The sequence below is a fragment of the Festucalex cinctus genome, chromosome 16 (assembly GCF_051991245.1).
Source record: "Festucalex cinctus isolate MCC-2025b chromosome 16, RoL_Fcin_1.0, whole genome shotgun sequence".
Taxonomy (NCBI): domain Eukaryota; kingdom Metazoa; phylum Chordata; class Actinopteri; order Syngnathiformes; family Syngnathidae; genus Festucalex; species Festucalex cinctus.
The window spans coordinates 22,039,125-22,063,471 of record NC_135426.1 but is presented as its reverse complement, the minus strand read 5'-3'; the positions used below and the strand labels follow the sequence as shown (position 1 = coordinate 22,063,471).

The following is a 24,347-nucleotide window of genomic DNA, read 5'->3' as shown; positions in this document are numbered from 1 at the left end:
TTTAACGTTGAAATGTGATTACCTTGGCTGAAGTGTGTGTGTGTGTGTGTGGGGGGGGGGGGGGGGGGGGGGAGTGTAGACGTAGTTTATTATATACGTTTAAATGATGTGATGGGGAAAAATAGTTGGCTCCAACGGGTTTATTTAATAACTGTACGTGATTCGACTGCCTTAATAGGACGTAACCTCGCGTGATAATAGTAAATGCAAAAAGATGAGAAATGGTCGTAGGGCGCTTTGCTGCATGAAAAAAAAAGTTGTTGGAAGTTTGCAGCGATCCAAGAGGGAGAGAAAGTAGTCCCTGTGGAATGTGAGTGCGTTTGCTTGTGGGACGGCGTCCTTTCTCCTTCCTCCCGTACTGAATGTGTTTTGCTCTTATCTTGCCACCGAAACAAGGCTGTTGGGTGATGATGGCGATTATTTGGTTGGGTTAGCCTTCGAGGCGGCGGATCGTCCGAGGAGAGGGGGGAGGAAGGGGGCGGCGGACTGATACGGCGGAGGCTGGGCGGTAGGACAATGTACCAGTGTGCTTCGGCTTCCTTGGGAGAGTTGGAGCGTCTCGCTGTGGAGCAAACAAGCGAACAACAAACCCCACGAGAGCGATAAAGGCCGCAAAACGACGACACCAGCCGAGGCATGGAACGCCCGAGCGCCCCGGCGACCGTCTGAGCTCGTTGTGCGAGGTCGAGCGAGGGAGCAGCGCGTCGTCGGTGGTGCAGGCAGGCAGCCAGCAGCCAACCAGGGAGTCCGCGTTCGAGGCCGCCGCCGCCGCCACCTTGGAGGCGCGTCGCTCGCTGGCTCGGGCGGGCGGCCGAGCGCGATGTTTTTCCTCGCCTGCCGCTGACGAGCAACGAGAGGCGGCGGCGACCACAGGCCGACGAAGGACGTGCGAGAATCGGCCAAACGTGAGCAGCATGGCCGCGGTGCTGCGGACCCTGTTGTTTTCCACTTTTTGTGTCCTGCTGCGAGGTGAGTGCGCTTCCCAACGACACTTTATTCGGCCTGAAAGTGCTTATAGTGGGCCGCGCGGGGTCGTGGGCGCTTGTGTCGTGGTCGCGGCCCGACCGCTTGCGCTTCTACTTTGTCAGTAGACGAACGAGACGACGTGCGAGCTAGCTACCTAGCCTGGCCTGGCTTAGCCAGGCCAGGGTAGCTAGCTAGCGGGGCTAATGTGCACTTTTGCCAAGTTCGCTGGAAAAGAATCTCCCCTCTCCGCCTCGTTGGTCCCTCAAGCCTGCTCTACTGTGCTTCAACTTCTTTTTTTTCCCCTCCCCACTCTTCATTGTTTCAGTCTCGCTTTTTGCATTACTCCCGTCAGCCGCTTTTCATTCCTTCGTGTTTTTTTTTTATATGTTGTGCACAAAAACACGCCGCAAAACTGAAGAACAACAAGCATCAAGCGACAAACACGCTCATTTGCGTAATCCTCATGCAAAATACGCACCGAACTGTTATTTCAATAATTGATTCGTCTGTCCATTATTTTTCGATTAATTGAATTTTAAAAATACCTTCTTTTAAAAAAAAAATGAATTTACATCTCTTTCCTGGTTTAAAAAAAAAAAAAAAAAAAAGCATAAACATTTATTGATTTGGCTCTGGTTTGGACCATACTGTCAATCAGAATATGGGCAAAAATGTTGATCATTGTTTTCCAAAGTAGAAGCAGATGTTTGCAAATGTCTTATTTATGGGACTCATTCAGATTTAATGGAGGACTACAGTAATTGGAGAATACTGAAGTTTTCTATACGATTAATCAAGGCTCTAAATAGTTGTCGATCAATTTGATTATTGATTAGTGATCAGTGGATTACTTTTTTGCAACCCTAATACACCCTTGCCGTATGTGTGTCAGTGTGCCAAAATCACATTTGCCATGTCAATACTGGCAAGATGTGGAATATTTCTCACATTGCATTTGTGGATTCAATCAGTTGGTTTATGTTGCAGAAAAAACTTGAAAATTGTCAGTGATGTGATAGTATGTGTGTGGATTTTGAAACGGTATATGACAAATGAGGGCTACTAATGCAAAAGATTTTTTAATTTTTTATTCCTGATGCTTTGTGTTATTTATTTCATTTATTTGTTTATTTTAATAAAAGGGACACAACATATTAATGAACATTTACAAATGTAAATATGTTTGGGATTATAGCTGTTTGACCAATTTGCATCCCTCCCTATGAGGCTTGACTTGCTGTTCTGTTTCTACTCAAAATGCCACTTGGCTATTCTTCATTTTGTTTCCATTTGCTTCCATTTTCTAACAAATTGCAATTCATAGTGCTGCCTTCTAATAGCAAGTGTCCACCCTAAAGGACTTCTTTGGAGACACATTTGCTGTTGAAAGCAAAAAAGACACTTCAGATGTCATCTTGAACATTCCTTTAGCGATCTCAGTGGTCAGCAAAATGCCGTTCAGCCTCTTGACATTTCGAATGAGCACTCCGACAACCGGAAAGCTGATTGTGCTTAAACATCAAATATTTGGCAAGAACCGACTGATCAGAAATGTTCTTTTTATTAGAAAGTTGCAAAATATTTTCATTCACCATTTACAGTCATATCACTTTAGTTTGTGCTGAAAATGAAAATGTTTGAAAACAAATTAGAATTTAAGAAAACTAACGAAAATAAGAGAGAGCATCAAAAGGTATCATTCCAGCCAGATGTGAAAGAAAATAAGGAGCCATGACTGAAATCAGACCTTAATGGGTTAATGTACTCTGTCCACTAGGACCCGACCGCAAAAATGGGTCCACTAAGTAAGAAAAAAGAACACATATCACATCTATCATTCTTCTAATGTATGCCAGTTTTTATAGATTGATAGAAACATTGTTTAGATATTTGCAATTATTAATGGTTAATGCATTGATGGACTTTTTTTTCAGTGAATTTGAAATGTCCGATAGCATTTGAATTTGTTGACACTCCCGTTAGTAATTGCTAACGCCGTTGTTTTGTATCATACAATGACAGACTAATTAACTTTCTTGGCGTCATTTGATTGCCAATTAAATATGATTTTGAGGTGACGTCGTGATGGTGTTGGAAGTCGACAGTCGCGTGAGGGCGAGTCAAGCTGGCCGCCAAAGGTTGGATTATGCTTGACGCACGAGCGCTCCGTGCGGAAGGTCGGGATGCTGATATGATGACGTCACCAACATGCACTATGCGGTGACATCATTCACCCCGGGATTACATGCGCTTACCGCGGTAAGACGGTCGAGTCAAAATCTCTATCTTGGGTCAAATTTATACCTTATATTGAATATAAAGTTTATATTGCCCAGCCCTACCTAAAGGGAAAACGACAGCTTCCCTCAAACCCTTTTCTGATCTTGAAAGACTTCCTACTGGCCTCCTCAATTGTTTTCAATCATTTTTTTGACATCTACAGTCCAAGCCTCATGCCACAAGTCACCCGAATACATACATTCACGTTTAAAAGGAACTTCTCAATGTGTGTGAATGTCGCTCCAGTAAGGTTCAATTACCTGCCAGCTTACAAAAATGAGAAAATGCTGAGCTCCGTTTGTCCAACAGCCTCCAACAAACTGTCTCCGGTGCCAGTTTGTACTAATTCATGTTGTATCCTGCACCAAATTCTATCGTAGCTTTTCTTTCAGTCATGCCGCTTTTCTGCATCCGTCCCCCACGCAGGCGAACCGCTGCTGCTGTACGCCAACCGTCGGGACCTGCGGCTGGTGGACGCGTCGCGCGAGCGCGCCAATGCCAGCGTGGTGGTGGGCGGCCTGGAGGACGCGGCGGCCGTGGACTACGTCTTCTCGCGGGGGCTCATCTACTGGAGCGACGTGAGCGAGGAGGCCATCAAGCGCATTGTCTTGGAGCAGGCGGGCGGCGGAGAGGGCGGGGGCGCCGTCCACACGGTGGTGCCCGGCCTGGCCTCCCCCGACGGGCTGGCCTGCGACTGGCTGGCCGCTAAACTATACTGGACCGACTCGGACACCAATCGCATCGAAGTGTCCGAGCTGGACGGAAGCCTGAGGAAGGTTCTCTTCTGGCAAGAGTTGGACCAGCCCAGGGCCATCGCCTTGGACCCCGCCAGAGGGTCAGTCGCCAGCACGCGCTCGCATCTGTTCCTAACTACGCTTGTTCCATCTGTTCCTGTTCAGTAGTCCTACTGTTTCCATGTAGTCCAACTACAGTTGTCAACAAATTGACGCGTTGCTGACAGTGTGCCTTCCTGTTTTGCGCCGGCAGCTTCATGTACTGGACGGACTGGGGCGAGATCCCCAAGATCGAGCGGGCGGGCATGGACGGGACCAATCGCTCCATTATCATCGACCGCGACATCTACTGGCCCAACGGACTCACGCTGGACTACGAGCAGCGCAAGCTCTACTGGGCCGACGCCAAGCACAGCTTCATACACCGCTGCAACCTGGACGGCACCAACAGGTAGCGTCACGGGGGGTTGGGGAGACAAAAAAGAAAATGCTTGTGTGCAGGCATGCTGACAAATGGCCTGAAAATGGGTGTGTGTGACAGAGAAAGTGTTTTTTTTTATTTTTATGAGTGTGACAAAAAGATGCACAAAACCCCCCAAAAATGTGTGTGCGTGTGCTTGCAACTTTGTGTTGCGTCATTTGGTGGGTGCTCCTCCAAAATGAATTTTATGGAAAACAGATGTCAAAGTTTGATTTGCTGCTGCACTAATGACGACGTCATGCACGCTGCTCTCAACACAAAAGTCGCGCATTGAACGCTCCATTGAAGTGAATAACGACACGTCACGTGCTAGTCGACACTTGTGTTGGCAATTTGAAGTCTCGGCAAATGTTTGTTTGGAGCGCAGGTTTGACTTTGTTGCTCTTTGGTTGCTGTGAAATGTAGCTAGGTTACACGACTTGAATTCACGCGCCGTTTTGTGGGAAAGTATGAACCTGGGTCATTTACAAATTTTGAACCATATTTGTCGAAATTTTGGGGGTTTATGTGGCCGTTGTTATGGTTGGATCTCTGCCCTAAATTAGGGGGGCTGGTTTGTGGATTTTGGCATGAAGTCATGTACATTTTGTACTATTTGTTCCCTTCCTCCAGCCTTGTGGAAATGATTTTGGCGATAACATGGGCCGCTATCAGATTGTGACGGGATGATAACTGTCAGCACAAATATGGCGCTATCACGCTATAGTAATCCCTAGGGGTGGGACAAAAAACCGATTCGACTGAACCATCGGTCGTCAAGGGGAGCTAAACGGCCGTATCGGTAGCAGAATTGTCAACCGATACAAAATCCGCCGGGAATCCTTAGATACATTGCTTGTAAAGCTGTGGACCGGATATCGCGTTGCTGTGAATCGGTTGCGAGTGAGGCTTTATGGTTTTCATAACAATAGCAAGAGTTCTGCACCGTGCTCTACTTGTTTTGTTTACATTTCAGTAGCAGCACTATTCAAGCTACTTCCGTGTTTACAGAGAGCTAGCAAAGTAGCGCGGATGTTGTAAACATAATGCAAAGACGTTACGCACCTTGGGGGGGGGCCTACCGTCAACTCCGTGCTAGCGACACGAGTGACAACATGCAACAGTGGAGACAGTTAGCAGAAGCCGGTGCCGTACATCTCGGTATTTCCCATGGCTATCGAGTCCTCTCGGTGCACTTGTATGTCCCGGGCCGGCGTTGGTACTGCGCGCGAGCCAAAAAGAATAACTCCCGTGACGATCCAATGCATGGATTCAAACGACACAGGTATGTCCCACAGCCAACACACCAGCTATGCTAAAAGCACACTGCAAGTATCTCATTTCTCAGTTTGTGGCTCCCTGTCAATGTACACAACTAGCATGAGCCGCAGGGAACTGAGACGTGCTCGCGATTACGTCATCAAACTCAAAATGAACGACAGCCCAAAAAACAAAATATAAACAGTCGTGATTCCGTGGTCATCATCGTGTCTCAGATTAAAAAAACAAAAAAGATGTCATACATTAACCAAAAATGAATGTAATGGCAAAGAAAAACAAAAATTGTTAAAAACAAAAATTGTTAATAAAAAGGGAAATGCACTTTTGGAAATATTTTGGGATATATTAAGTTGTTAAAATGTGTTTGATAGATTTATTGTTCCATAAGGTGGCTTCATATTTCTTTTGGCTGGACGGTAGGTTTATTTCATGTCTTAAATTTATGTTTCTGAAATACTTCACAATGTGGACATATTCTGTTTAATTGTGTTGGTGTCTTTTTAAAGGTTAAATATTTATATTTCAAATTGAATTATCAGCCTTTTGTTTTCCTGATCCTGATTTTGAATTAAAAAACAAAAACAAAAAACAATTATAACTGTCAATAACAACTAATAAATATTTAAACTGATACAATTTTCAGTCATATTGCCCAGCCCTTTGTTCCGGTCCATTTAAATAATTGATTCAATATATAAAAATATATAAGACATTGTTGTTCTTTTTTTACACATTTGTAGATACTGTAAAAATTTGTGGTGTTTTAAGATTAATGTTTACAAGCAACAAATGTCACTATAAGTTTTGAATATTGAAATGAATCGTATCGAATCGAAAATTGTATCGGTCCCAAACTTAATCGAACCGTATCGAACCGTTCTGTTTTGAAAGATAATCGTTTTTCAATCGAATCGCAAAGAGATTCCCACCCCTAGTAATCCCCCTCAATCATGAATGGGGCTTATGTTCCAGATCCCCCACTTGCAAGAAGTGAAGTGACGCACTTATGCCACTTTATTTTGTCAAGTTGATTAGGCACTTTTAAAATAATACAAACACACTTCAACACGTTTAGAAATTTGAGCGCAAGACAAAATATCGGACAGCTGGTTGGAAGATTGTGCCGATCCGTCTGTGCCTGTTTGGTCCAAATGACCAAACTTTTCATCTGACAACATACATAAATAATCATACTGATGGAAAATTTGGGGTCTTTTGTTGTTCCTATTTCATTGTCATTGCGTTCTTTAAAGTTACTCAACAATCATTTCCTGCATGTTTGTTTTCTCCAAAAAGGAGACCAAATGAAAGACTCACAATGCCTTGTAAAATTTTGTATTCTATCTTCCAAAGTTCAGCAAGAATACAATTCAAGATAATCCTGGGCCTGTCTTCTCAGTAGAGAGACTAGCGTCTTTCTTGAGTTCTCGATTGTCTTTTATGTAGTCTGGTTGTGGAAGTCACTTCGACTGGTCATCCCGACAAGTCCCGTTGACCAGATTCAAAGGTTCGATTGATACCTCGTTCGATTGTTCCCTGTACGTGATTGGTTGGATTGGTTCTCCGCCTAGAAGAAATATTTGCACAAACGAGCTCCCAGTGTCAAAAGTACATCTCGTACAAATGGTTGCAGTGGGTGATGTTTACTTCTGCGAGAAATTGTCAAGAGCTGACTCAATCAAAGGCACGATGTTTTTGCAAGTGATCAAATCATAACCTTTTTGGAGCCAAATTGTATATTACTATTTTAAAAAAATTAAGTAATATGCCATATTTTGAACAAAAGTGCACATTATAAAACAAATCTACAGCTGCCACTTTCTGGAGGCATAAAACGCAGGATTGCTGAGGAATTTACATTCAATAATCTCAAGAAAAAAAAAACTAGGTTTAGCTTGAATTTGACCAACTTTCTGTTTTCACTCTTAGTTCAAATTTACAATGAAGCCACCATCTAGTGGCAAACAGTGGAATGCACCCAAAATAAACAGGAGACTGAAAAAAAATTATTATAAACAAATGTACAAAAAAAATTCGCCAAGAGCTGATTTTTTTTTTTTTCCGATCAGGGCAGAAATGAAGTAAGATGTTGTCTTGTTTCAGGGAGGTGGTAGTGAAAGGGGAGCTGCCTCACCCGTTCGCACTCACCCTCTTCGAGGACACGCTCTTCTGGACTGACTGGAACACGCACTCGATCCACTCATGCTCCAAGCACGACGGCGCCCGCCAGCGTGTGGTCCACTCGGACATCTTCTCGCCCATGGACATCCACGTCTTCAGTGCCAAGAGGCAAATCCAGAGTGAGTCCACGCTTTTGCCTGTCAGAACGCCTAAAACCGACTGGGAACTCGACTTTCCAGTCACCTTGATGTCTTTGCACTGTGGGTTTTTATTTTTGGGCAACTTTCAAGGCATATTTCCCCTGATAATAGCAACGTGACAAGTGGCCGTCATCTTTGAGGAATTTTCTATTGGAGTGACGTGACCGTAGACGATGGGAATTTTTTTTTTTTTTTTTTTTTTTTTTTTTTTTTTTTTTTTTTTTTTTAAAAACAAACAAACAAACACTTAATTTGTTTAGGGAATTTTCTTACAGTTTTTATGCAAGTAATTTCTTAGTTTTTTAGTGTCCTCTACTGACGTTTTGTGTGTTTCAGCGAACACGCCGTGCTCGCTGAATAACGGCGGTTGCTCCCACCTGTGCCTGCTGTCGCCCGACAAGCCCTTCTACCGCTGTGCCTGTCCCACCGGAGTGCAGCTGCTGCACGACAACAAGACCTGCCGAGACGGTCAGTGCACGCACACGGCGTCCGCTTTAGACTTGTGATGGTCGACCTTTTGAGAAAGCCACTCTCAACTTCTCGAAAGTCGTCAGGAGTCGAGAATCATGAAGCATTCAGCCATTATTCATTCCGTCTTGACATTTTGGGGAGTGTCGGGGGGGCATGTTGGTGAAATTGATTGGTATTTTATTTAAGGCCAAAACCTCCATTAGTGTATTTTTGTTGCGTTCAAAATTAGTTGTCAGGAGAAGACGCTCAATGAAATGTAGGAAGAAGAAATAAGTCCAACTTCAGCCCCTCCCCCAGCAACGGGCTGGAGGCTGTTGTGAAGAACGCTCGCTGCCTCTTTCATTGACGTTTAGTTTGAGTGTGTGTGGGAGTGGGGCTTTTGTTGAAGGTGGGGTCACGTGCTCGCCCCGCAGACAAAGCCTCCTTTCACTCTTTCACTTCCTTTAGTGTGTGTGTTTGTGTGCATGCGTGTACTTTGTGGTCCTAAAAAAAGCACAAACCTGCTGGGTACGTTCACACTTTGACTCTTCATATGTTCGCCAGGTCTCCATAATCCACTTACAAGTTGATTGACAAGTGCGTGTGCATGTTGATGTATGTGTTGACATAAGTGCACGCATGTTGCCGTATGTCTATGCGTGTTGATGTGCACTCGTGCATGCATGTTGATGTTTAAACCGGAGGTGAGCTGGATGTCTTGGCCGCGTCGCCTGGCGTCCGTCTCCCATTGGTGGAGCCAGGCCCGCGATCACCGAGTCGTTTGCTTGCGGACGGGTTGCGTGACGCGTGTCGTTTTTGTGCGGCAGGCGCCACGCGCATGTTGCTGCTGGCTCGGCGAACGGACCTGCGGCGCATCTCACTGGACACGCCAGACTTCACCGCCATCATCCTGCAGGTGGACGACATACGACACGCAATTGCCATCGACTACGACCCGGTGGACGGCTACATCTACTGGACGGATGACGACGTGAGGGCCATCCGCCGCTCGCTGCCCGACGGGAGCGATGCGCAGTTCGTGGTCACGTCGCAGGTCAACCACCCGGACGGCATCGCCGTGGACTGGATCGCGCGCAACCTCTACTGGACCGACACGGGCACCGACCGTATCGAGGTCACCCGCCTCAACGGGACCATGCGCAAGATCCTTGTCTCCGAGGACCTGGACGAGCCCCGGGCCATCGTCCTGGACCCCGTCGCCGGGTGAGAAAGCCGCCGCATTCCAGCCCAGATTTGAATGTTTTCCGTCTGCTGTAAGATATTGGCCACCCGGGCCCGTATGTTTAACGATACTTGAAGATGATCTTCAATGCTAAAATGTTCTGATGCATTCCTGGTCTTCAGTCCAGTCTCCCCCAAGCAAATCAATCAAGCGCGCTTTTCTTTTTCAATTGTTGACTAACGAAGTTTGCTGCCAAACCAAATGTCAGCTTAATATTTGCATGATAAATCTGATTTTAGCTGCTTGAAAATCCATCAAATTGCCCTGATACATTTGCAGCATGAAGAAACATTAGTTCAACTTCTTTCTTCCTCTTCTGCAACAAATACCAAATTCACAATTAAATGATGACATTGCTCAACAACAAATTTGTCAGATTTTTATTTTTTATTTTTAGCTGATTTAGGACAATTTGAATGTGGTGAATCCAAATATCACATTGATTGTACTTAATCAGGTCAATTTTTTTTTTAAACATTTTTTTTTTTTTTTACATGAATGTGTAGTTTACCTTTACTTTTACTTTTGCCAATGTCTACGATTCAATTTATAGTATGCAAAGTTTGTAACGTTTAATAAACAGCATTGGAAAAAAAAAAAAATTTCAGATGAGAAATTAACAAAAATCATTGTTACAACAATGAAATTGATGTATTAAGAAAATCAACTTCACATAAAAGAGAATGAATTTGATTTATGATATGATCATCGGTTAGTAACTTGAATTGTACAGGTTTCAGTTTCTCAGCAAGTTTATCTTCTCTTTTTGTCGTCCTCCATGAATGCAGACCGATTGATTGTCTGTGTTATTTTTCAAAATAAGACATTTGCACATATCGGCTTTTATTTTGGAAAACAATCCTCAACATGTTATGGCCCAAACCAGGAATGGAAATGTCATCAATTTATGGGCAAATATAATAGTGGCCTGGGTTGAATCTTTGACCAAAACTATTTCAGTTGCTCGTATCACTAACCTGAACGTGACATCCAGTTGTATCTGAAGCAACCTCAGAAGTGTAGTAGTGCAAAACTAGTTGCGTCAGTCTCAATTGACACCTTGTTGGCAAGTACGTCACCACTCCCTCTCATGTCATGCTGTGCAATTGCTGCTCATTTGCTTTGCTTTCATCATTCTTTGTTTTCATTATTAAGTGAAACCAGGTAAGGTTTTGGCCAGCTGTAGAGGTTTTTGTGGAAATGAGACATCTGCGGTGACGCGTGCTGTTCTGCCGTTGTTTCAGGTACATGTACTGGACCGACTGGGGCGAGGTGCCCAAGATCGAACGCGCCGACCTAGATGGGACGGAGCGGGTGGTGCTGGTCAACACGTCTCTGGGCTGGCCCAACGGCCTGGCGCTGGACTACGAAGAACGCAAGATCTACTGGGGCGACGCTAAGACTGACATGATCGAGGTGGGGGCCGCCGCCACGTTATGCTTCATGCTCATTGCTCTATTCATTGTGACATTTTTGATAATTAATTTTTTTAATAGTATAAATCCTGTTCTAAATTCAAAGTAAAAAACATGCGAGCCACAATTTTTTTTGTGATTTGAATTTTTGACATTTTTGAGATATTGAATTGTTTTTACACAAAGTTTTTGCACAGTGAAAAAGTCAATATTAGGAATCTAAACTTTGCAACAGAAATTGTTACTCAGATGTGGCAGATGTTACTTGCGTGCTGCTTTTTTTTTTTGTCTGTTTGAATCTGGAATGTTTGCGTGCTGCATCGGCAACACATTATCACTCTGCCAAGCGGGCGGCGACCGCTCCTCCTGCCGTCCTCCCCGCCTTAGCGCAACTCGGGCCTCCTCCTTCCCTCTCAGGTCTCGTCATTTTTTTCTTCTCTTCTCTTTTCTTTTCTTTTCTTTTCTTTCGCTGGCCAGTTCCCACATCTGGTTCCGATTGTGGCTGCGCAGCAGCTGCGGTGGGCTCCGTTTAGAATAGCTGCAGAATGCGAAACATCGCCACACTGTGGGCAAATCTTTTGGCTCACCATGGAAACTTCTTTTTATATTTTACACCCTTGCTATAGATACGTAGATGTAAATAGTATTCTTGCTGTATCACAGATTTTTCTATCAGATGTCCCTTTTTTGATGTAGACATTTCTAATGTGTTTCTAAAAGTAGGAGTGGGCAGAAATGTAGATTAAGTTGATGCATGACGATATGATCTCCCCAATTCAAAGTGGCAAATCATCTGATTGAATTCAGCTCCTGGCCAGCGGGAGGCGCTTTGCGTGTGATTCAGGTCATATGGACGAAGGCCGCACACAACTAAAAATCAACAAAACAACAAGCGGCGGCGCCTTCAGCGCTGTCGTTTTGGATTCCCTCTGAGGCCGCAACCAAATGCAAGATGTGCCAGGCATGTTGCTTTTCAGTTTGAAGAAACATTCTTCAAGTTGACATGCATTTTGCGTTCTCACTTATCATACAGAACTGTCATGTTTTTGACGTTTGGACTCCATAAGTACAACTAGTCATTGTGACATACTGCATATGTTCACATGGTCGTGAAAATAAATTCATCCTTCTCACGGAATTGTTATCAAAGCATTTCGATCAGTACTGAATGAAATCCCAACCTAATTGGAATTGAATTGAATTGAATTGCAACGTAAAGATTTAGTCGAATTGAGAACTTCTTGCAATACTCATCCCTATTCAAAAGTCTGTTTCAAAATAAGTTTTGTATTAGAAGGGTTCAACTTGACAGATGTATTTTTGAAAATAGGCTCTCTGGATAAGCTCACAACGGGCTCTCCATAAAGTTTCTTCCTTTTCGCAACTCAACAAAAGCAAATGAAGAGCCAAATGTGTGGAAATTTGACCAAACAGAACAGTAGATATTATTATTAAAAGTTTTTTTTGTTTTTTTTTTTTCTGGACGTTTTCCATGCTTAATCCTACAATTTTGCTGAGTATGTGAAACTGATTTATTTTCAGTAAACCACAATATGCTTTGTGCCTGCTCTTGACGAGGACGTTTTTATTTTTTATTTTTTTTATTTTTTATTTTTTTAAATGAAGGTTTTGATACACACAGTACCACAATTACACACGTATATTATGTTTGTAATTTTTTTTGTTTGTTTTTTTTTGTGAAGAGACTAGACAACCTTTTTATACTGTGTGGTTCCAGATTTGGTAGTTTGGTTGCTTTTCGTGGGATTTTTGGGTCAGTGGTCACGCTGCTAATAGATGTCAACACACCTAGTGGACTGGCTCGTGCATACATGACATGATGTCAGCAAATGATCAGCAGCTACACATGCGTGTGATTTATGATCACGTTAATATCAACATGTGAACATGTGTTTGCGCTTTGGTGCTGACTGGTAAATGCGGTCATTTGTTGCCGAATCACATTTGAACTTGACATGACAGCCAAGGGAGCTGCGTGCATATGCGAGTGTGCACGCTGGTGCGTTTTCAAAGTTGCGCAAGAGCAAACATGCGAGCCACGTGTTGGTGCGTTGGTGAGCGCGGAGGCCAGCAGGAGACGTGATGGGACATGAGCTGACTGCGTTCACTTCCAATTTGCCACCCAAGCGGTTGCTGAACAAAGAAAAAAAACATCTGCTCACAATCGAACTGATTTAACCTCAAATCGACTACTACATTTAGGGCTGCACAGTTAGGGCCAAAATGATCATCATGATTATTGTGATCAACATTGGAATAATCACAATTATATATCAAATTTATTCATTATATTTGGGAAGACATTTTTTTTACTATAACATATTTTTACCGTGCATAATGGATTGATGACACTTGCGTTCATTGCAATGGGGAAAGATGATTTGACATACAATACGCCATTAGGTTAGCAGGGGGTCCACCATTAAGCCCTGGCCCTGTGGTCTGTGTGTTTGTGTGTCAGGTAATGAACATGGACGGGACGTCGAGACGGGTGCTGGTGGAGGACAAGCTTCCGCACATTTTCGGCTTCACGCTGCTGGGCGACTTCATCTACTGGACGGACTGGCAGCGGCGCAGCATCGAGCGCGTTCACAAGCACACAGCCGAGCGCGAGGTCATCATCGAGCAGCTGCCCGACCTCATGGGCCTCAAGGCCGCCTACGTCGGCAAGGCCTTCGGTGAGTACCCCACAAAACTTTGGCCTGTAGCCGGAACTAAATTGAAAAACAACATAAAAGATGGAAACTGGACTCTTGGTTAGCTTAAGCTACAGGCAGACTCGACATGATTTGAAGTATTCTTGTCATTACATGTCAAAAGTCATATGTATAGAATGAATTGACAGATGAAAACCAAAGACAATTTTATTATTAGTTTTGTAAACGTAAATTGTAGTTTCAGTTAGGGGTGAAATAATTTTGGTCTCTTGTTTTCTATTTCTGTTAAATTGGTAATCATTGCTGTGGTTGATGTGAATTTTCTCCACGACTGAGTTAGCCGGTAGTGGCTAGCAACGAATGCGTGGGACTCCTTTTCAAAGGATAAATCTGCACACTTCTCTTTGAAGCTGCCAGCCTGACAAAGTTGCCGTTCCTACTGATCCATCACTCATTGCTATTATAAAAGTGCTTTTTCTGTTTTAGTGATTTTGTTACATCTGTTTAACTGTAATAACCTTTGGGTGGACTCCGTAACAAACCAGTTGTATGGGAGAGTTTCGATGCGGTCCGATATAAGCCAGTGCCCATTTTTTCTGCCGATTATTAGATGATACTCTATATCAATATCACTGCTGCCAAGCTTGCACGCTAACTACCGGCTGGCGCTCTTCCTTTGTTGCTTGTCAGGTACCAACGCGTGTGCGGAGAACAACGGCGGCTGCAGCCATCTGTGCCTGTTCAAGCCGCAGGGCGCCCAGTGCGGCTGCCCCATCGGGCTGGAGCTGATTGCCGACATGCGCACGTGCATCGTACCCGAGGCCTTCCTGCTCTTCTCGCGCCACACCGACATCCGCCGCATCTCGCTGGAGACCAACAACAACAACGTGGCCATCCCGCTCACCGGCGTCAAGGAGGCCTCCGCCCTTGACTTCGACGTCACTGACAACAGGATCTATTGGACAGACATCACCCTCAAGGTGAGTGCGGCGCTTGCCGTAGCGTCCTGCGCTGCGTCAGTCTGTGTGTGAAGTGCAACGTCACTAAAAGCGAGTGTGTTTCCTTGCAGACAATCAGCCGAGCCTTCATGAACGGCAGCGCCCTGGAGCACGTGGTGGAGTTTGGTCTGGACTACCCTGAGGGCATGGCGGTGGACTGGTTGGGAAAGAACCTGTACTGGGCCGACACGGGCACCAACCGCATCGAGGTGTCCAAACTGGATGGCCAGCACCGGCAGGTCCTGGTTTGGAAGGATTTGGACAGTCCCCGGGCACTGGCACTGGACCCAGCTGAAGGGTAAGCACGGGGTCTGCTCGGGGCAGTTGAGTCGTCACTGTACCGGAATTCGCACCCCGATACCATACCTCTGTATAAATGTTCTTGCGTTGTCCCCTCCTCAGCTACATGTATTGGACCGAGTGGGGCGGCAAGCCCAAGATCGACCGAGCGGCGATGGACGGGACCGGTCGCATCACTCTGGTGGCGGACGTGGGCCGAGCCAACGGACTCACCATCGACTACGCTGAGCGCCGCCTATACTGGACCGACCTGGACACAACGCTCATCGAGTCGTCCAACATGCTCGGTAACGCCGCGTCATGCTCCAAAGCCCGAGTAATTTTATGTCCGTGGAAAAATTGATTGACGGTCAACGTTTGGTGAAAACGAATTGCAGACAGTTAGCAACTGATGAAAAGTAGTCACAGATATTCTCAACAAATTTGTTGTGAACTAGTTGCAGATGGTCTGCAAGATGAGTTTTGACAGCTTTCAAAGCTTGTTGCATCTTCTGATATGTATTTTATTTTTCACTCCAGGTCAGGACCGCGAGGTGATCGCCGACGACCTCCCTCACCCGTTCGGCCTGACCCAGTACCAAGACTACATCTACTGGACGGACTGGAGCCAGCGCAGCATTGAGCGGGCCAACAAGACCAGCGGGCAGAACCGCACTGTCATCCAGGGCCACCTGGACTACGTCATGGACATCCTGGTCTTCCACTCATCACGCCAGGGTGGCTGGAACGCCTGCGCCTCCACCAATGGCCACTGCTCGCACCTCTGCCTGGCAGTGCCCGTCAGCAGCTTCGTGTGCGGCTGTCCCGCTCACTTCTCGCTCAGCTACGACAACAAGACCTGCAACGGTGAGAAGCCGGCGCGGCGTTACTGTCGTCGCTGACTGTTTCCGGACGTGATCGTATGACGTGTTTTAAGCCTTGCCTGCGGATATGTTTTCCAGCGCCGACGTCCTTCCTGCTCTTCAGCCAGAAGACAGCCATCAACCGCATGGTGATGGACGAGCAGCAGAGTCCCGACATCATCCTGCCCATCCACAACCTGAGAAACGTGCGCGCCATCGACTACGACCCACTGGACAAGCAGCTCTACTGGATCGACTCCAAACAGAACGTTGTACGCCGCGCTCAGGAGGATGGCAACCAGGTGGCTTTTGGCTTATCACAATGTGATAAGTTCTCACTCAACCAGTCGTTGTTGCACTTGCACACTTAAGCCAAGGCCAGAGAGCAAATGGTTTGAAAAGTGGCACACAATGGAGGAATCCAAAGTTGTACTTTAGTTCAACATGGGTATATATCAGATGTAGAGGATGCGCTTGGTTGGAAGGTACATTGTGTCTCTTGTGTGTTTGTTTTTTGTGTCAGAGCATGACGGTGGTATCGGGCTTGCAGCTGTACGACCTGAGCATCGACATCTACAGCCGCTTCATCTACTGGACCAGCGAGCTCACCAACGTCATCAACGTCACACGCACCGACGGCGGCCGCGTGGGTGTGGTGCTGAGAGGCCCACACGACAAACCGCGCGCCATCGTGGTCAACCCTGAGAGAGGGTGAGTCGACCCCTGCGGTCCAGCTCCCCCCTCGCCCCCCTTTGCACCACATCAAGGACAGATTTTCAATTGTTTCCCTCCTCTCGCATGCCTTAACCACATCAAGACACGCTTTGAGGAATTCCGTTGCACCTGTAGTTACACAATAATGAAAACATTTCCACTCTCACAATTGAGTTGAAGTTTACCGTAAAGCTAAAAGAATTCAGCATTGTATTGTGTTGAAAACACCAAAACGGTCACCCAAGTCATCTCATTCCATACAACCAAAGGCTTCATGCTAACATATAATCTCAAACACCATATGCTGGCTAACGGGAATTAGAATTATTATGGTACAGTGTGGCAGTGGTTAGGGACCAAGCCCTCCTGCAAATAGTGAACATTTGTAATTGACATCCGCTAAACTGTTTAGAATTGCCTATAGATGACACAAGATGGCAGCAAATCACTACTTTTTTTTGGCCAAGGCTATGGCCAGATAAAATAAATTCTGCTGGCTACTCGTGCAGCTAAACATACTGTAGAGCTGTTTTTCTTACTATGTCACACAGTGTGGTGAAATAAAAATGTCAAATATCATAGTGGTCTCTAAGCACCCAGCCAAAAAGAAGCCACTGACGTGCCGGATGTGGAGCAAGGAAGTCTGTGTATCTGATGAGTGTATTGTTTACACTTGGTGAACTGCCAACCAAGACAGCCAAAGTAAAGCTTAACCACTGTCTACCAGCTTGACTAGCGATGTTCAGAGCTCACCCTTTGCTTTGCTTGAAGCTAAAAGCCATTCTAATTGCTAAGTTAACCATATGCTGTATTAACAGGGCTAGCACGGTTAACACCGGAATTTTGTGCTTGAGTGATTGTGTACACTTTGACAGACGGCTGGCTTGAACCGCAAAGGAAAATCGTAGACAAATTAGTAAATTGTCACCCCCAAAAATCCCCATTCCCTCACTGGGGGTATTTGAAGATAGGCTCCGAGCACACTGCTTCACTGAGACCATTCGGAATCGCTTCAAAATCGGCGACGGCACAAATGACGAACCTCGGGAACACTGCAGCCGAGCTTTAAGTGCTTCTCACGTGAAGCTGATTTCAAGATTTATAGACGGAAAGTTTGGCACGCCGATGCCTCTCCAGGACGGCCGGCTGGCTGCTCTCTCCCAGGAAACTTTTAAAGACTTTCACATGTTTTTTTGCGTAGGTACTTTTTTTTTTTTTTTTTCTTTTCTTTGTGTTTTCTCTTGATTTCTGGTTGTTTATTCTCCAGTTTGGGCCTGCCAACTCGTTTGTTTTGAGTAGTAATTGTAGCCTTCGCTTCAGGCCAGGTCCGGCCAGTAATCTGCGTGTGGTTTGCAGATGAAGTTTGCAGATGTTGCGCTCGCTCGCTTGCCTCCAACATTCCACAAGCAAAACATCCCAGCAGGCCCACAACAAGAAAAAGCGGCCCGAGTCTGGCCGGCGGCCTGCAGCATATTCTACAAATGAAATTTGATGCAGCCAGCAACACAATGTCAGATTTTTTTTTTGTTTCTTCTTTTTCAAGGTGGTGCAACCTAAAAAAAACTTGTCAAATAGGTCGGGGGTTGTGACAGCCACATCCCTCATGTGTGCTACACCCCTGTCCACTACTCCTACTACTAATAATAAGAAATAGAATGTTTCTAATCTTTTTATATCAAGCTTTTACAGATATGCAATTATGAAAAATGAGAAATATTCTACCATAACACTGGTAGAGAAAGATAACTATGTAAATGTTAGACTGAGAAGAAATAACATTTCATAGTAACAATAATGAATGCTAACTCACAAACCGTTTGCTCCACTTTGAATATATTAGGGCTGAACGATTATGGAAAGTAATCTTTTTTTTTTTTTTTTTTTTTTTTTTTTTTCCCCCCCCTTCCACGATTGCCAGTATTTATTTCAAAGTCCTTTTCTAAAGTAATTTTCAACAAACAAATCTTTATTAAAACAAAATCAGGTCTATTATGCATTGTAGGATACTAAGGTAAAGAATAAACGTATTAAATGCTTTGTCTCATTGATTAAATGTGGAGTAACATATATATTTTAGTCTCTTTTGGTTTCATTTCATTTTTACAAATGTGTGACCTGTGACGTGTTGGCTCAGTTACATGTACTTCACCAACCTGCTGGAGCGCTCGCCCACCATCGAGCGAGCGGCACTGGACGGGACGGAGCGCGAAGTGCTGTTCTTCAGCGGGCTGGGCAAGCCCGTAGCGCTCGCCGTGGACAACGAGCTGGCCAAGCTCTTCTGGGTGGACTCGGACCTGCGACGTATCGAGAGCAGTGACCTGTCAGGTACGCACCGTCTGGGTCGGGGGATGGAGTCGGTCAACCGCGGCTCACCGCATAAGCTGATTCGCGCGTGGGCAGCCAAAAACTCAACTTCTCTGCAAGCCACCGTCTAAGTTTGAAAATTGTTGATGTCTTGAAATTGTGTGAATTGTGGAAATGTTGTCAAGTTGCTTGTAGGATGTGGCCGGCGATGAAACGCCGTGTGACACGGTGGGCTAACGCGTGTCCCGGTCCTCCCGCCCTTCCCCTCCTCAGTTCCTCAGTTCCTCACCCGTTTTGTTGGCCTAGTTCCCGACCGCCTTGTTTTTCTTTGGGCCCCGCCCCCCCTTCCTCCTCAGGCGCCAATCGCATCGTCATAGCCGACTCCAACATCCTGCAGCCGGTGGGCCTGACCGTGTTCGGCAAGCACCTGTACTGGATCGACAAGCAGCAGCAGATGATCGAGCGCATCGACAAGACCACGCGCGAGGGCCGCACCAAGATCCAGGCGCGGGTCGCCTACCTCAGCGACATCCACGCCGTGCGCGAGCTCGACATGAGGGACTACGGTGAGGCGGCCAGACCCAAAGCCCAATTTGGACCTTCCTCCTCTCGTCGGGCAGGCTTGTTGCCTTCAATGATTGGGCTGTTGAGTTTGACCTTGCTTGATGTTGTCGGGCGGGGCTGCTCCTTTTGTGTGGCCACTGCTTATTCACCGGCAACAACCGCGTGACATGGTTTAATCAATCATGGCTTGCCTTTAATCAATTGGCCAACCATCAATTGAATGACCGACTAACCCACCAGTCTGTCGGCCAACTATGGATATCAAAATGAATCCGTTAATCAACAACTAATTGATTATCAAATGAGTCTAAATCTATTTTGATAATTAAGTAATTTTTGTAGAGGATTTACTTCAATTTGTCCGAATCCTCCAATTTCAGCCTCTCAACATCAATCATTCTCTGCTTTCTGTCAACTTTCATGATAACAGACTTATCTTTTGTGTTGAATAAAAAGAAGACATTGCCAAAGCAAGTGACCAACCAACAAATTCAACAAACTAGTCTCTCCACGCTAACCAAAAAACTGCCACAATATATCGTCGACATGTCACGACATTAAAAGCAGCACGTCTGTTAAAAATGTCAGGTTGATTTCAATTTGTGCAGTTCTAGCACCCTCTGTTGGCTAGTTTTGTATTGCAGTTTAATCTTCACAAGGCATATTTTGGCCCTTATATGTTAAAAACCCACGCTAATGGCCAGATGAAGGGGCACGTAATATGCTTGTGAACCGAGTCAATGTGGAGAAACTGTGTTGTGCTGGGATTAACAAGTAAGTGCCTCAACATTAAATGTTATTAGAGATTGTAGGTTGTATATATGTATTGCTGTAATGCACAAAAGCACGATATTTTTTTTCCCCAATATTGTGATTTTTTTTTTTTTTTTTTTTTTTTTTTTTTTTTTTTTTTTTTTTTTTTTTGTATCTCCACCCTCCCCACAATATCGTGATAATTATCGGATCGTGACCTTCATATCGTGATGAGAGTCCAGATGAGGCCATTTATTGACAGGTGCTTGGCGTGTTGTCGGCAGGTAAACACCCGTGCACGTGGGACAATGGCGGCTGTTCGCACATTTGCATCGTGAAGGGCGACGGCACCACCCGCTGTTCCTGTCCTGTCCACTTGGTGCTGCTGCAGGACGAGCTGTCTTGTGGAGGTGATTGCTTTTGGATTCTCTGTCCATCCGTCTGTCCTCCCTCCCTGACTGTCATTGCGAGGGATGGTCCAATCCAATGTGTCGATATTGAGTCCGATACAGGCCAAAATTGAATTGGAATCTTTTTTTTTTTTTTTTTTTTTTTTTTTTTTAAGAACCCGTCCAATCCAAACTATCTCATATATCCACAGAGCCCCCAACGTGTTCCCCGGAGCACTTCTCGTGCCGTTCGGGCGAGGTGGACTGCATCCCTCAGGCGTGGCGCTGCGACGGTTACGCCGAGTGCGACGACATCAGCGACGAGGTCGACTGTCCGGTTTGCTCGGAGAGCGAATTCCAGTGTGACAGTCGCCAGTGTATTGACCTGAGCCTCCGGTGCAATGGCGAGGTCAATTGCCAGGACCGCTCCGACGAGAACAAGTGTGAAGGTGAGACCTGCCGCCGGCTTCCGCAGAATTTTACAGTGGATGCGTGACGGGCCTGCTCATGTCGCATGGCTTTGCATTTCAGTGCGCTGCCCGTTGGACCAGTTCGCGTGTGCCAATGGCCAGTGCGTCGGCAAGCACAAGAAGTGCGACAACAACATGGACTGCGCCGACAACTCGGATGAGATCGGCTGCTGTAAGACTGCTACCTCCGCCACCGCCGCCTCCTCCTCCTCTTCTGTTTTTGATTTTCCTCTGGGTGTCGGTTTTGTCGCAGACTCCACAGAGGAGCCGCCCCCGCCCAACAACACGGTGGGCTCCATCGTGGGCGTGGTGATGGCGCTCTTCCTGGTGGGCGCCGTCTACTTCGTGTGCCAGCGCGTCCTGTGCCCTCAGATGAAGGACGACAGCGAGACGGTGGCCAACGACTTTGTGGTCCACGGGCCCTCGGTGCCGCTGGGATACGTGCCGCACCCCGCACCCCTTTCCGGCTCGCTGCCGGGTGAGGCGCTGACCGCCGCCGGGTGCGCGTGACGGGGAGGACCCGACACTAACCACTTTCCCCTTTGTGCCAGTCATGTCCGGAGGTAAGTCCCTCAGCATCATGGGCGGCAGCAGCGGGCCACCGTACGATCGCGCCCACATCACCGGTGCCTCGTCCAGCAGCTCGTCCAGCACCAAGGGCCCCTACTTCCCTCCGGTCAGGATCCCCTGCGCACTCTACACTCGCACAGTTGCATGTTGTCGCCACAAAAGAAGAATATTTTGTGTGTGGGCGAGGCACAATTATGATGATGATGATGTCGTGTTTGCTTGCCGTCAGATCCTGAACCCACCTCCGTCTCCCGCCACCGTCCACTCGCAGTACACGCTGGAGTTCGGATACTCGTCCAACAGCCCGTCCACGCATCGATCCTACAGGTAAGAAAAAGTTGTGAACAGTGTTCCCTCATTTATCGTGGGTTTTGCGTTCGTAAAACTACCGTGATATATATATATATATATATATATATATATATATATATATATATATTCCATTTTGGTATGATTTTTAGTTTATTAATGCTTTTTCATTCATCTTTTTTTTTTTTTTTTTATAGTAATTTCTTTCCCATTAAAAGTATGTTTTGTTTTGTTTTGTTTTTTTTACTTGTTATACTTGTTTCTTTTTGAAAGAGGAAAGGTCTTGTCAAGATGAATCCACAGATGCCTGTATGTCCCCTGTCGGACGTAGGGTTCGAGAGAGAGGGCCGCGCAAATACCAAAAAAAATTAACCAAAAACACGTGAAAAAAAAAAAAAAGCAATAAAAGAGCAATAGTTGAACCCGCAATAAATGAGGGAACACTGTATTTCCGCAAAAACAAGTTGTCTCTACTGTATTTGTGGTGGGGAAAGTAGCAACTTTGTGTGCTACAAGATTGCATTCGTTGTCCCACAGCTACCGGCTGTACACGTACCGCCACTTCGCCCCTCCCACCACGCCGTGCAGTACGGACGTGTGCGACAGCGACTACACGCCTGGCCGCCGTACGCCGCTCAAGTCTGCGGGTGGCCGCGGGGCGGCCGCGGCCAAAGGCTACACCAGCGACCTCAACTACGACTCTGAGCCTTTCCCGCCGCCACCCACGCCTCGCAGCCTTTACCTGTCGGCCGAGGAGAACTGCGAAAGCTGCCCGCCGTCGCCCTACACTGAGCGCAGCTTCTCACACCACCTCTACCCACCCCCGCCTTCACCCTGCACGGACTCATCCTGAGCCCTGACACCATCCAACCCAGCCCAACCCAACCCCCATGTAAATAGCAATTGTGCATAAATGAGGTTAAAAATGGGAACGCCAGGCCGGCTGCTGCGGAACATTTGTACATTGAAAAAGAGAAACATATTTATATATTTTCTATACAGTGTTTACTGATGATGATGCCATAGAGGTTTGTATTCAAACATTTGTACATTTTTTAAGAAAAGCTTTTATTCAAATCACACACATAGAAGTTGCCTTAAAGGACAGACACTACGCCAAATACGGAGCATCCGCCATTCCAGCTGCACCATCCCCGGTCCGCCAGGCCCCACCCCCACCCACTACCCAAGGGACCGAAACCAAAACACGCGTCCCCCGCCGAGCAGCCATCTTGTGCCTGAGCAGTGGGACGGGAAGTATTTTTGTAGCACACCGTCGTGTATTTATAAGCTATACGGTATAGACGACAAGAAGAAGACTCATTGTAAAGCTGTCATTCCTATTTTTCTACAAATTCGGCTCCGTCTTGGGTCGACAAAACGCCAGCATGAACGTGACAATCTGCTTGTCCGCAACAAGTTCTGTCCTGTCCCTTCTTGTCGCGTGAGGCTCCTCAACCTGTGGAAAGTTTGCATCCAGGCGCGACGGGCAACGGACCGACCCTTGGAACGATGGAAGCCTGTGATGCTGTTGTCACGCGCGCGATTGTCGGCCAGGCCTCTCGGGTGAGCGTCCAACTCGAAGCTGTCGGTCTTCCGCAATGTTGTGACAGTTTGTGAAGCGGCTGGCTCGTTGTTGTGTGGAAGGTTCAACAAAGTCCATTTGTCGTATCGCCCGCCCCTTCAAGCACTTTTGTCTCCAGCTCGTCGTCTTTTCTGTTTTTCCACGGCCGACCAGCGTTTGGTTGTTCGTCCTCCACTTTGGCCCATCCAGCTGCCACCATAAGCTGCTCTTGTCCTTCTCCTTCCTTTTGTTCAACATAAAGTGAGTGACATTTTACCTACTGCCGTGTCTGTGTCAGTCATTCCTCCGTCCTCATAAATCAACACTCGCTTGTCCTCACAGTGTTTTGCAGTCAACAGTGTCTTGGTCGCTTTCATGACACTTCTCGTTTCCCCATTGACTTTGAAAACACTACTTGGTAAATTGGTATATAATCTAAGCAGGAAGAAAAGCAGACTCATTTAAGGTGCTGTCTGTTGGGCCGTGTAAAATATTAGACATCTAGCCATAGATGCATGAGGAAATATAGTTGTACTGTATTTTTTTTGGGGAAAAAATTGTTCAATGGTAAGTTAACATGAATGAGCTTTGATTTAAAAAGTTGTGTATTAAGTAATTTGCAAAACAAAGTTATTTGATATAAAATAATACTGTATTTAAACAATTGACTGTAACAATGACATGTAAGAGTTGCAGCAAACAAAGCGCATTAAGGAAGGAAAAAAATACCTTTGACTTGATT

At 46.0% G+C, this 24,347-nt stretch overlaps 1 protein-coding gene across 1 annotated transcript; it reads left to right on the top strand.

Moving 5' to 3' along the window:
* Positions 1 to 477: 477 nt before the first annotated feature.
* Positions 478 to 23,885, top strand: lrp6 (low density lipoprotein receptor-related protein 6). Its single transcript, XM_077499758.1, has 23 exons — positions 478 to 969; positions 3,673 to 4,081; positions 4,234 to 4,431; positions 7,825 to 8,021; positions 8,379 to 8,510; positions 9,320 to 9,716; positions 10,980 to 11,151; positions 13,633 to 13,849; positions 14,519 to 14,808; positions 14,898 to 15,124; positions 15,229 to 15,413; positions 15,646 to 15,972; positions 16,068 to 16,270; positions 16,492 to 16,679; positions 18,817 to 19,007; positions 19,343 to 19,552; positions 20,588 to 20,713; positions 20,905 to 21,141; positions 21,224 to 21,334; positions 21,416 to 21,640; positions 21,714 to 21,838; positions 21,962 to 22,059; positions 22,579 to 23,885. The coding sequence occupies exons 1-23, from the start codon at positions 915 to 917 to the stop codon at positions 22,892 to 22,894; spliced, it is 4,836 nt and encodes a 1,611-aa protein (XP_077355884.1). The 5' UTR covers positions 478 to 914; the 3' UTR covers positions 22,895 to 23,885.
* Positions 23,886 to 24,347: the final 462 nt, after the last annotated feature.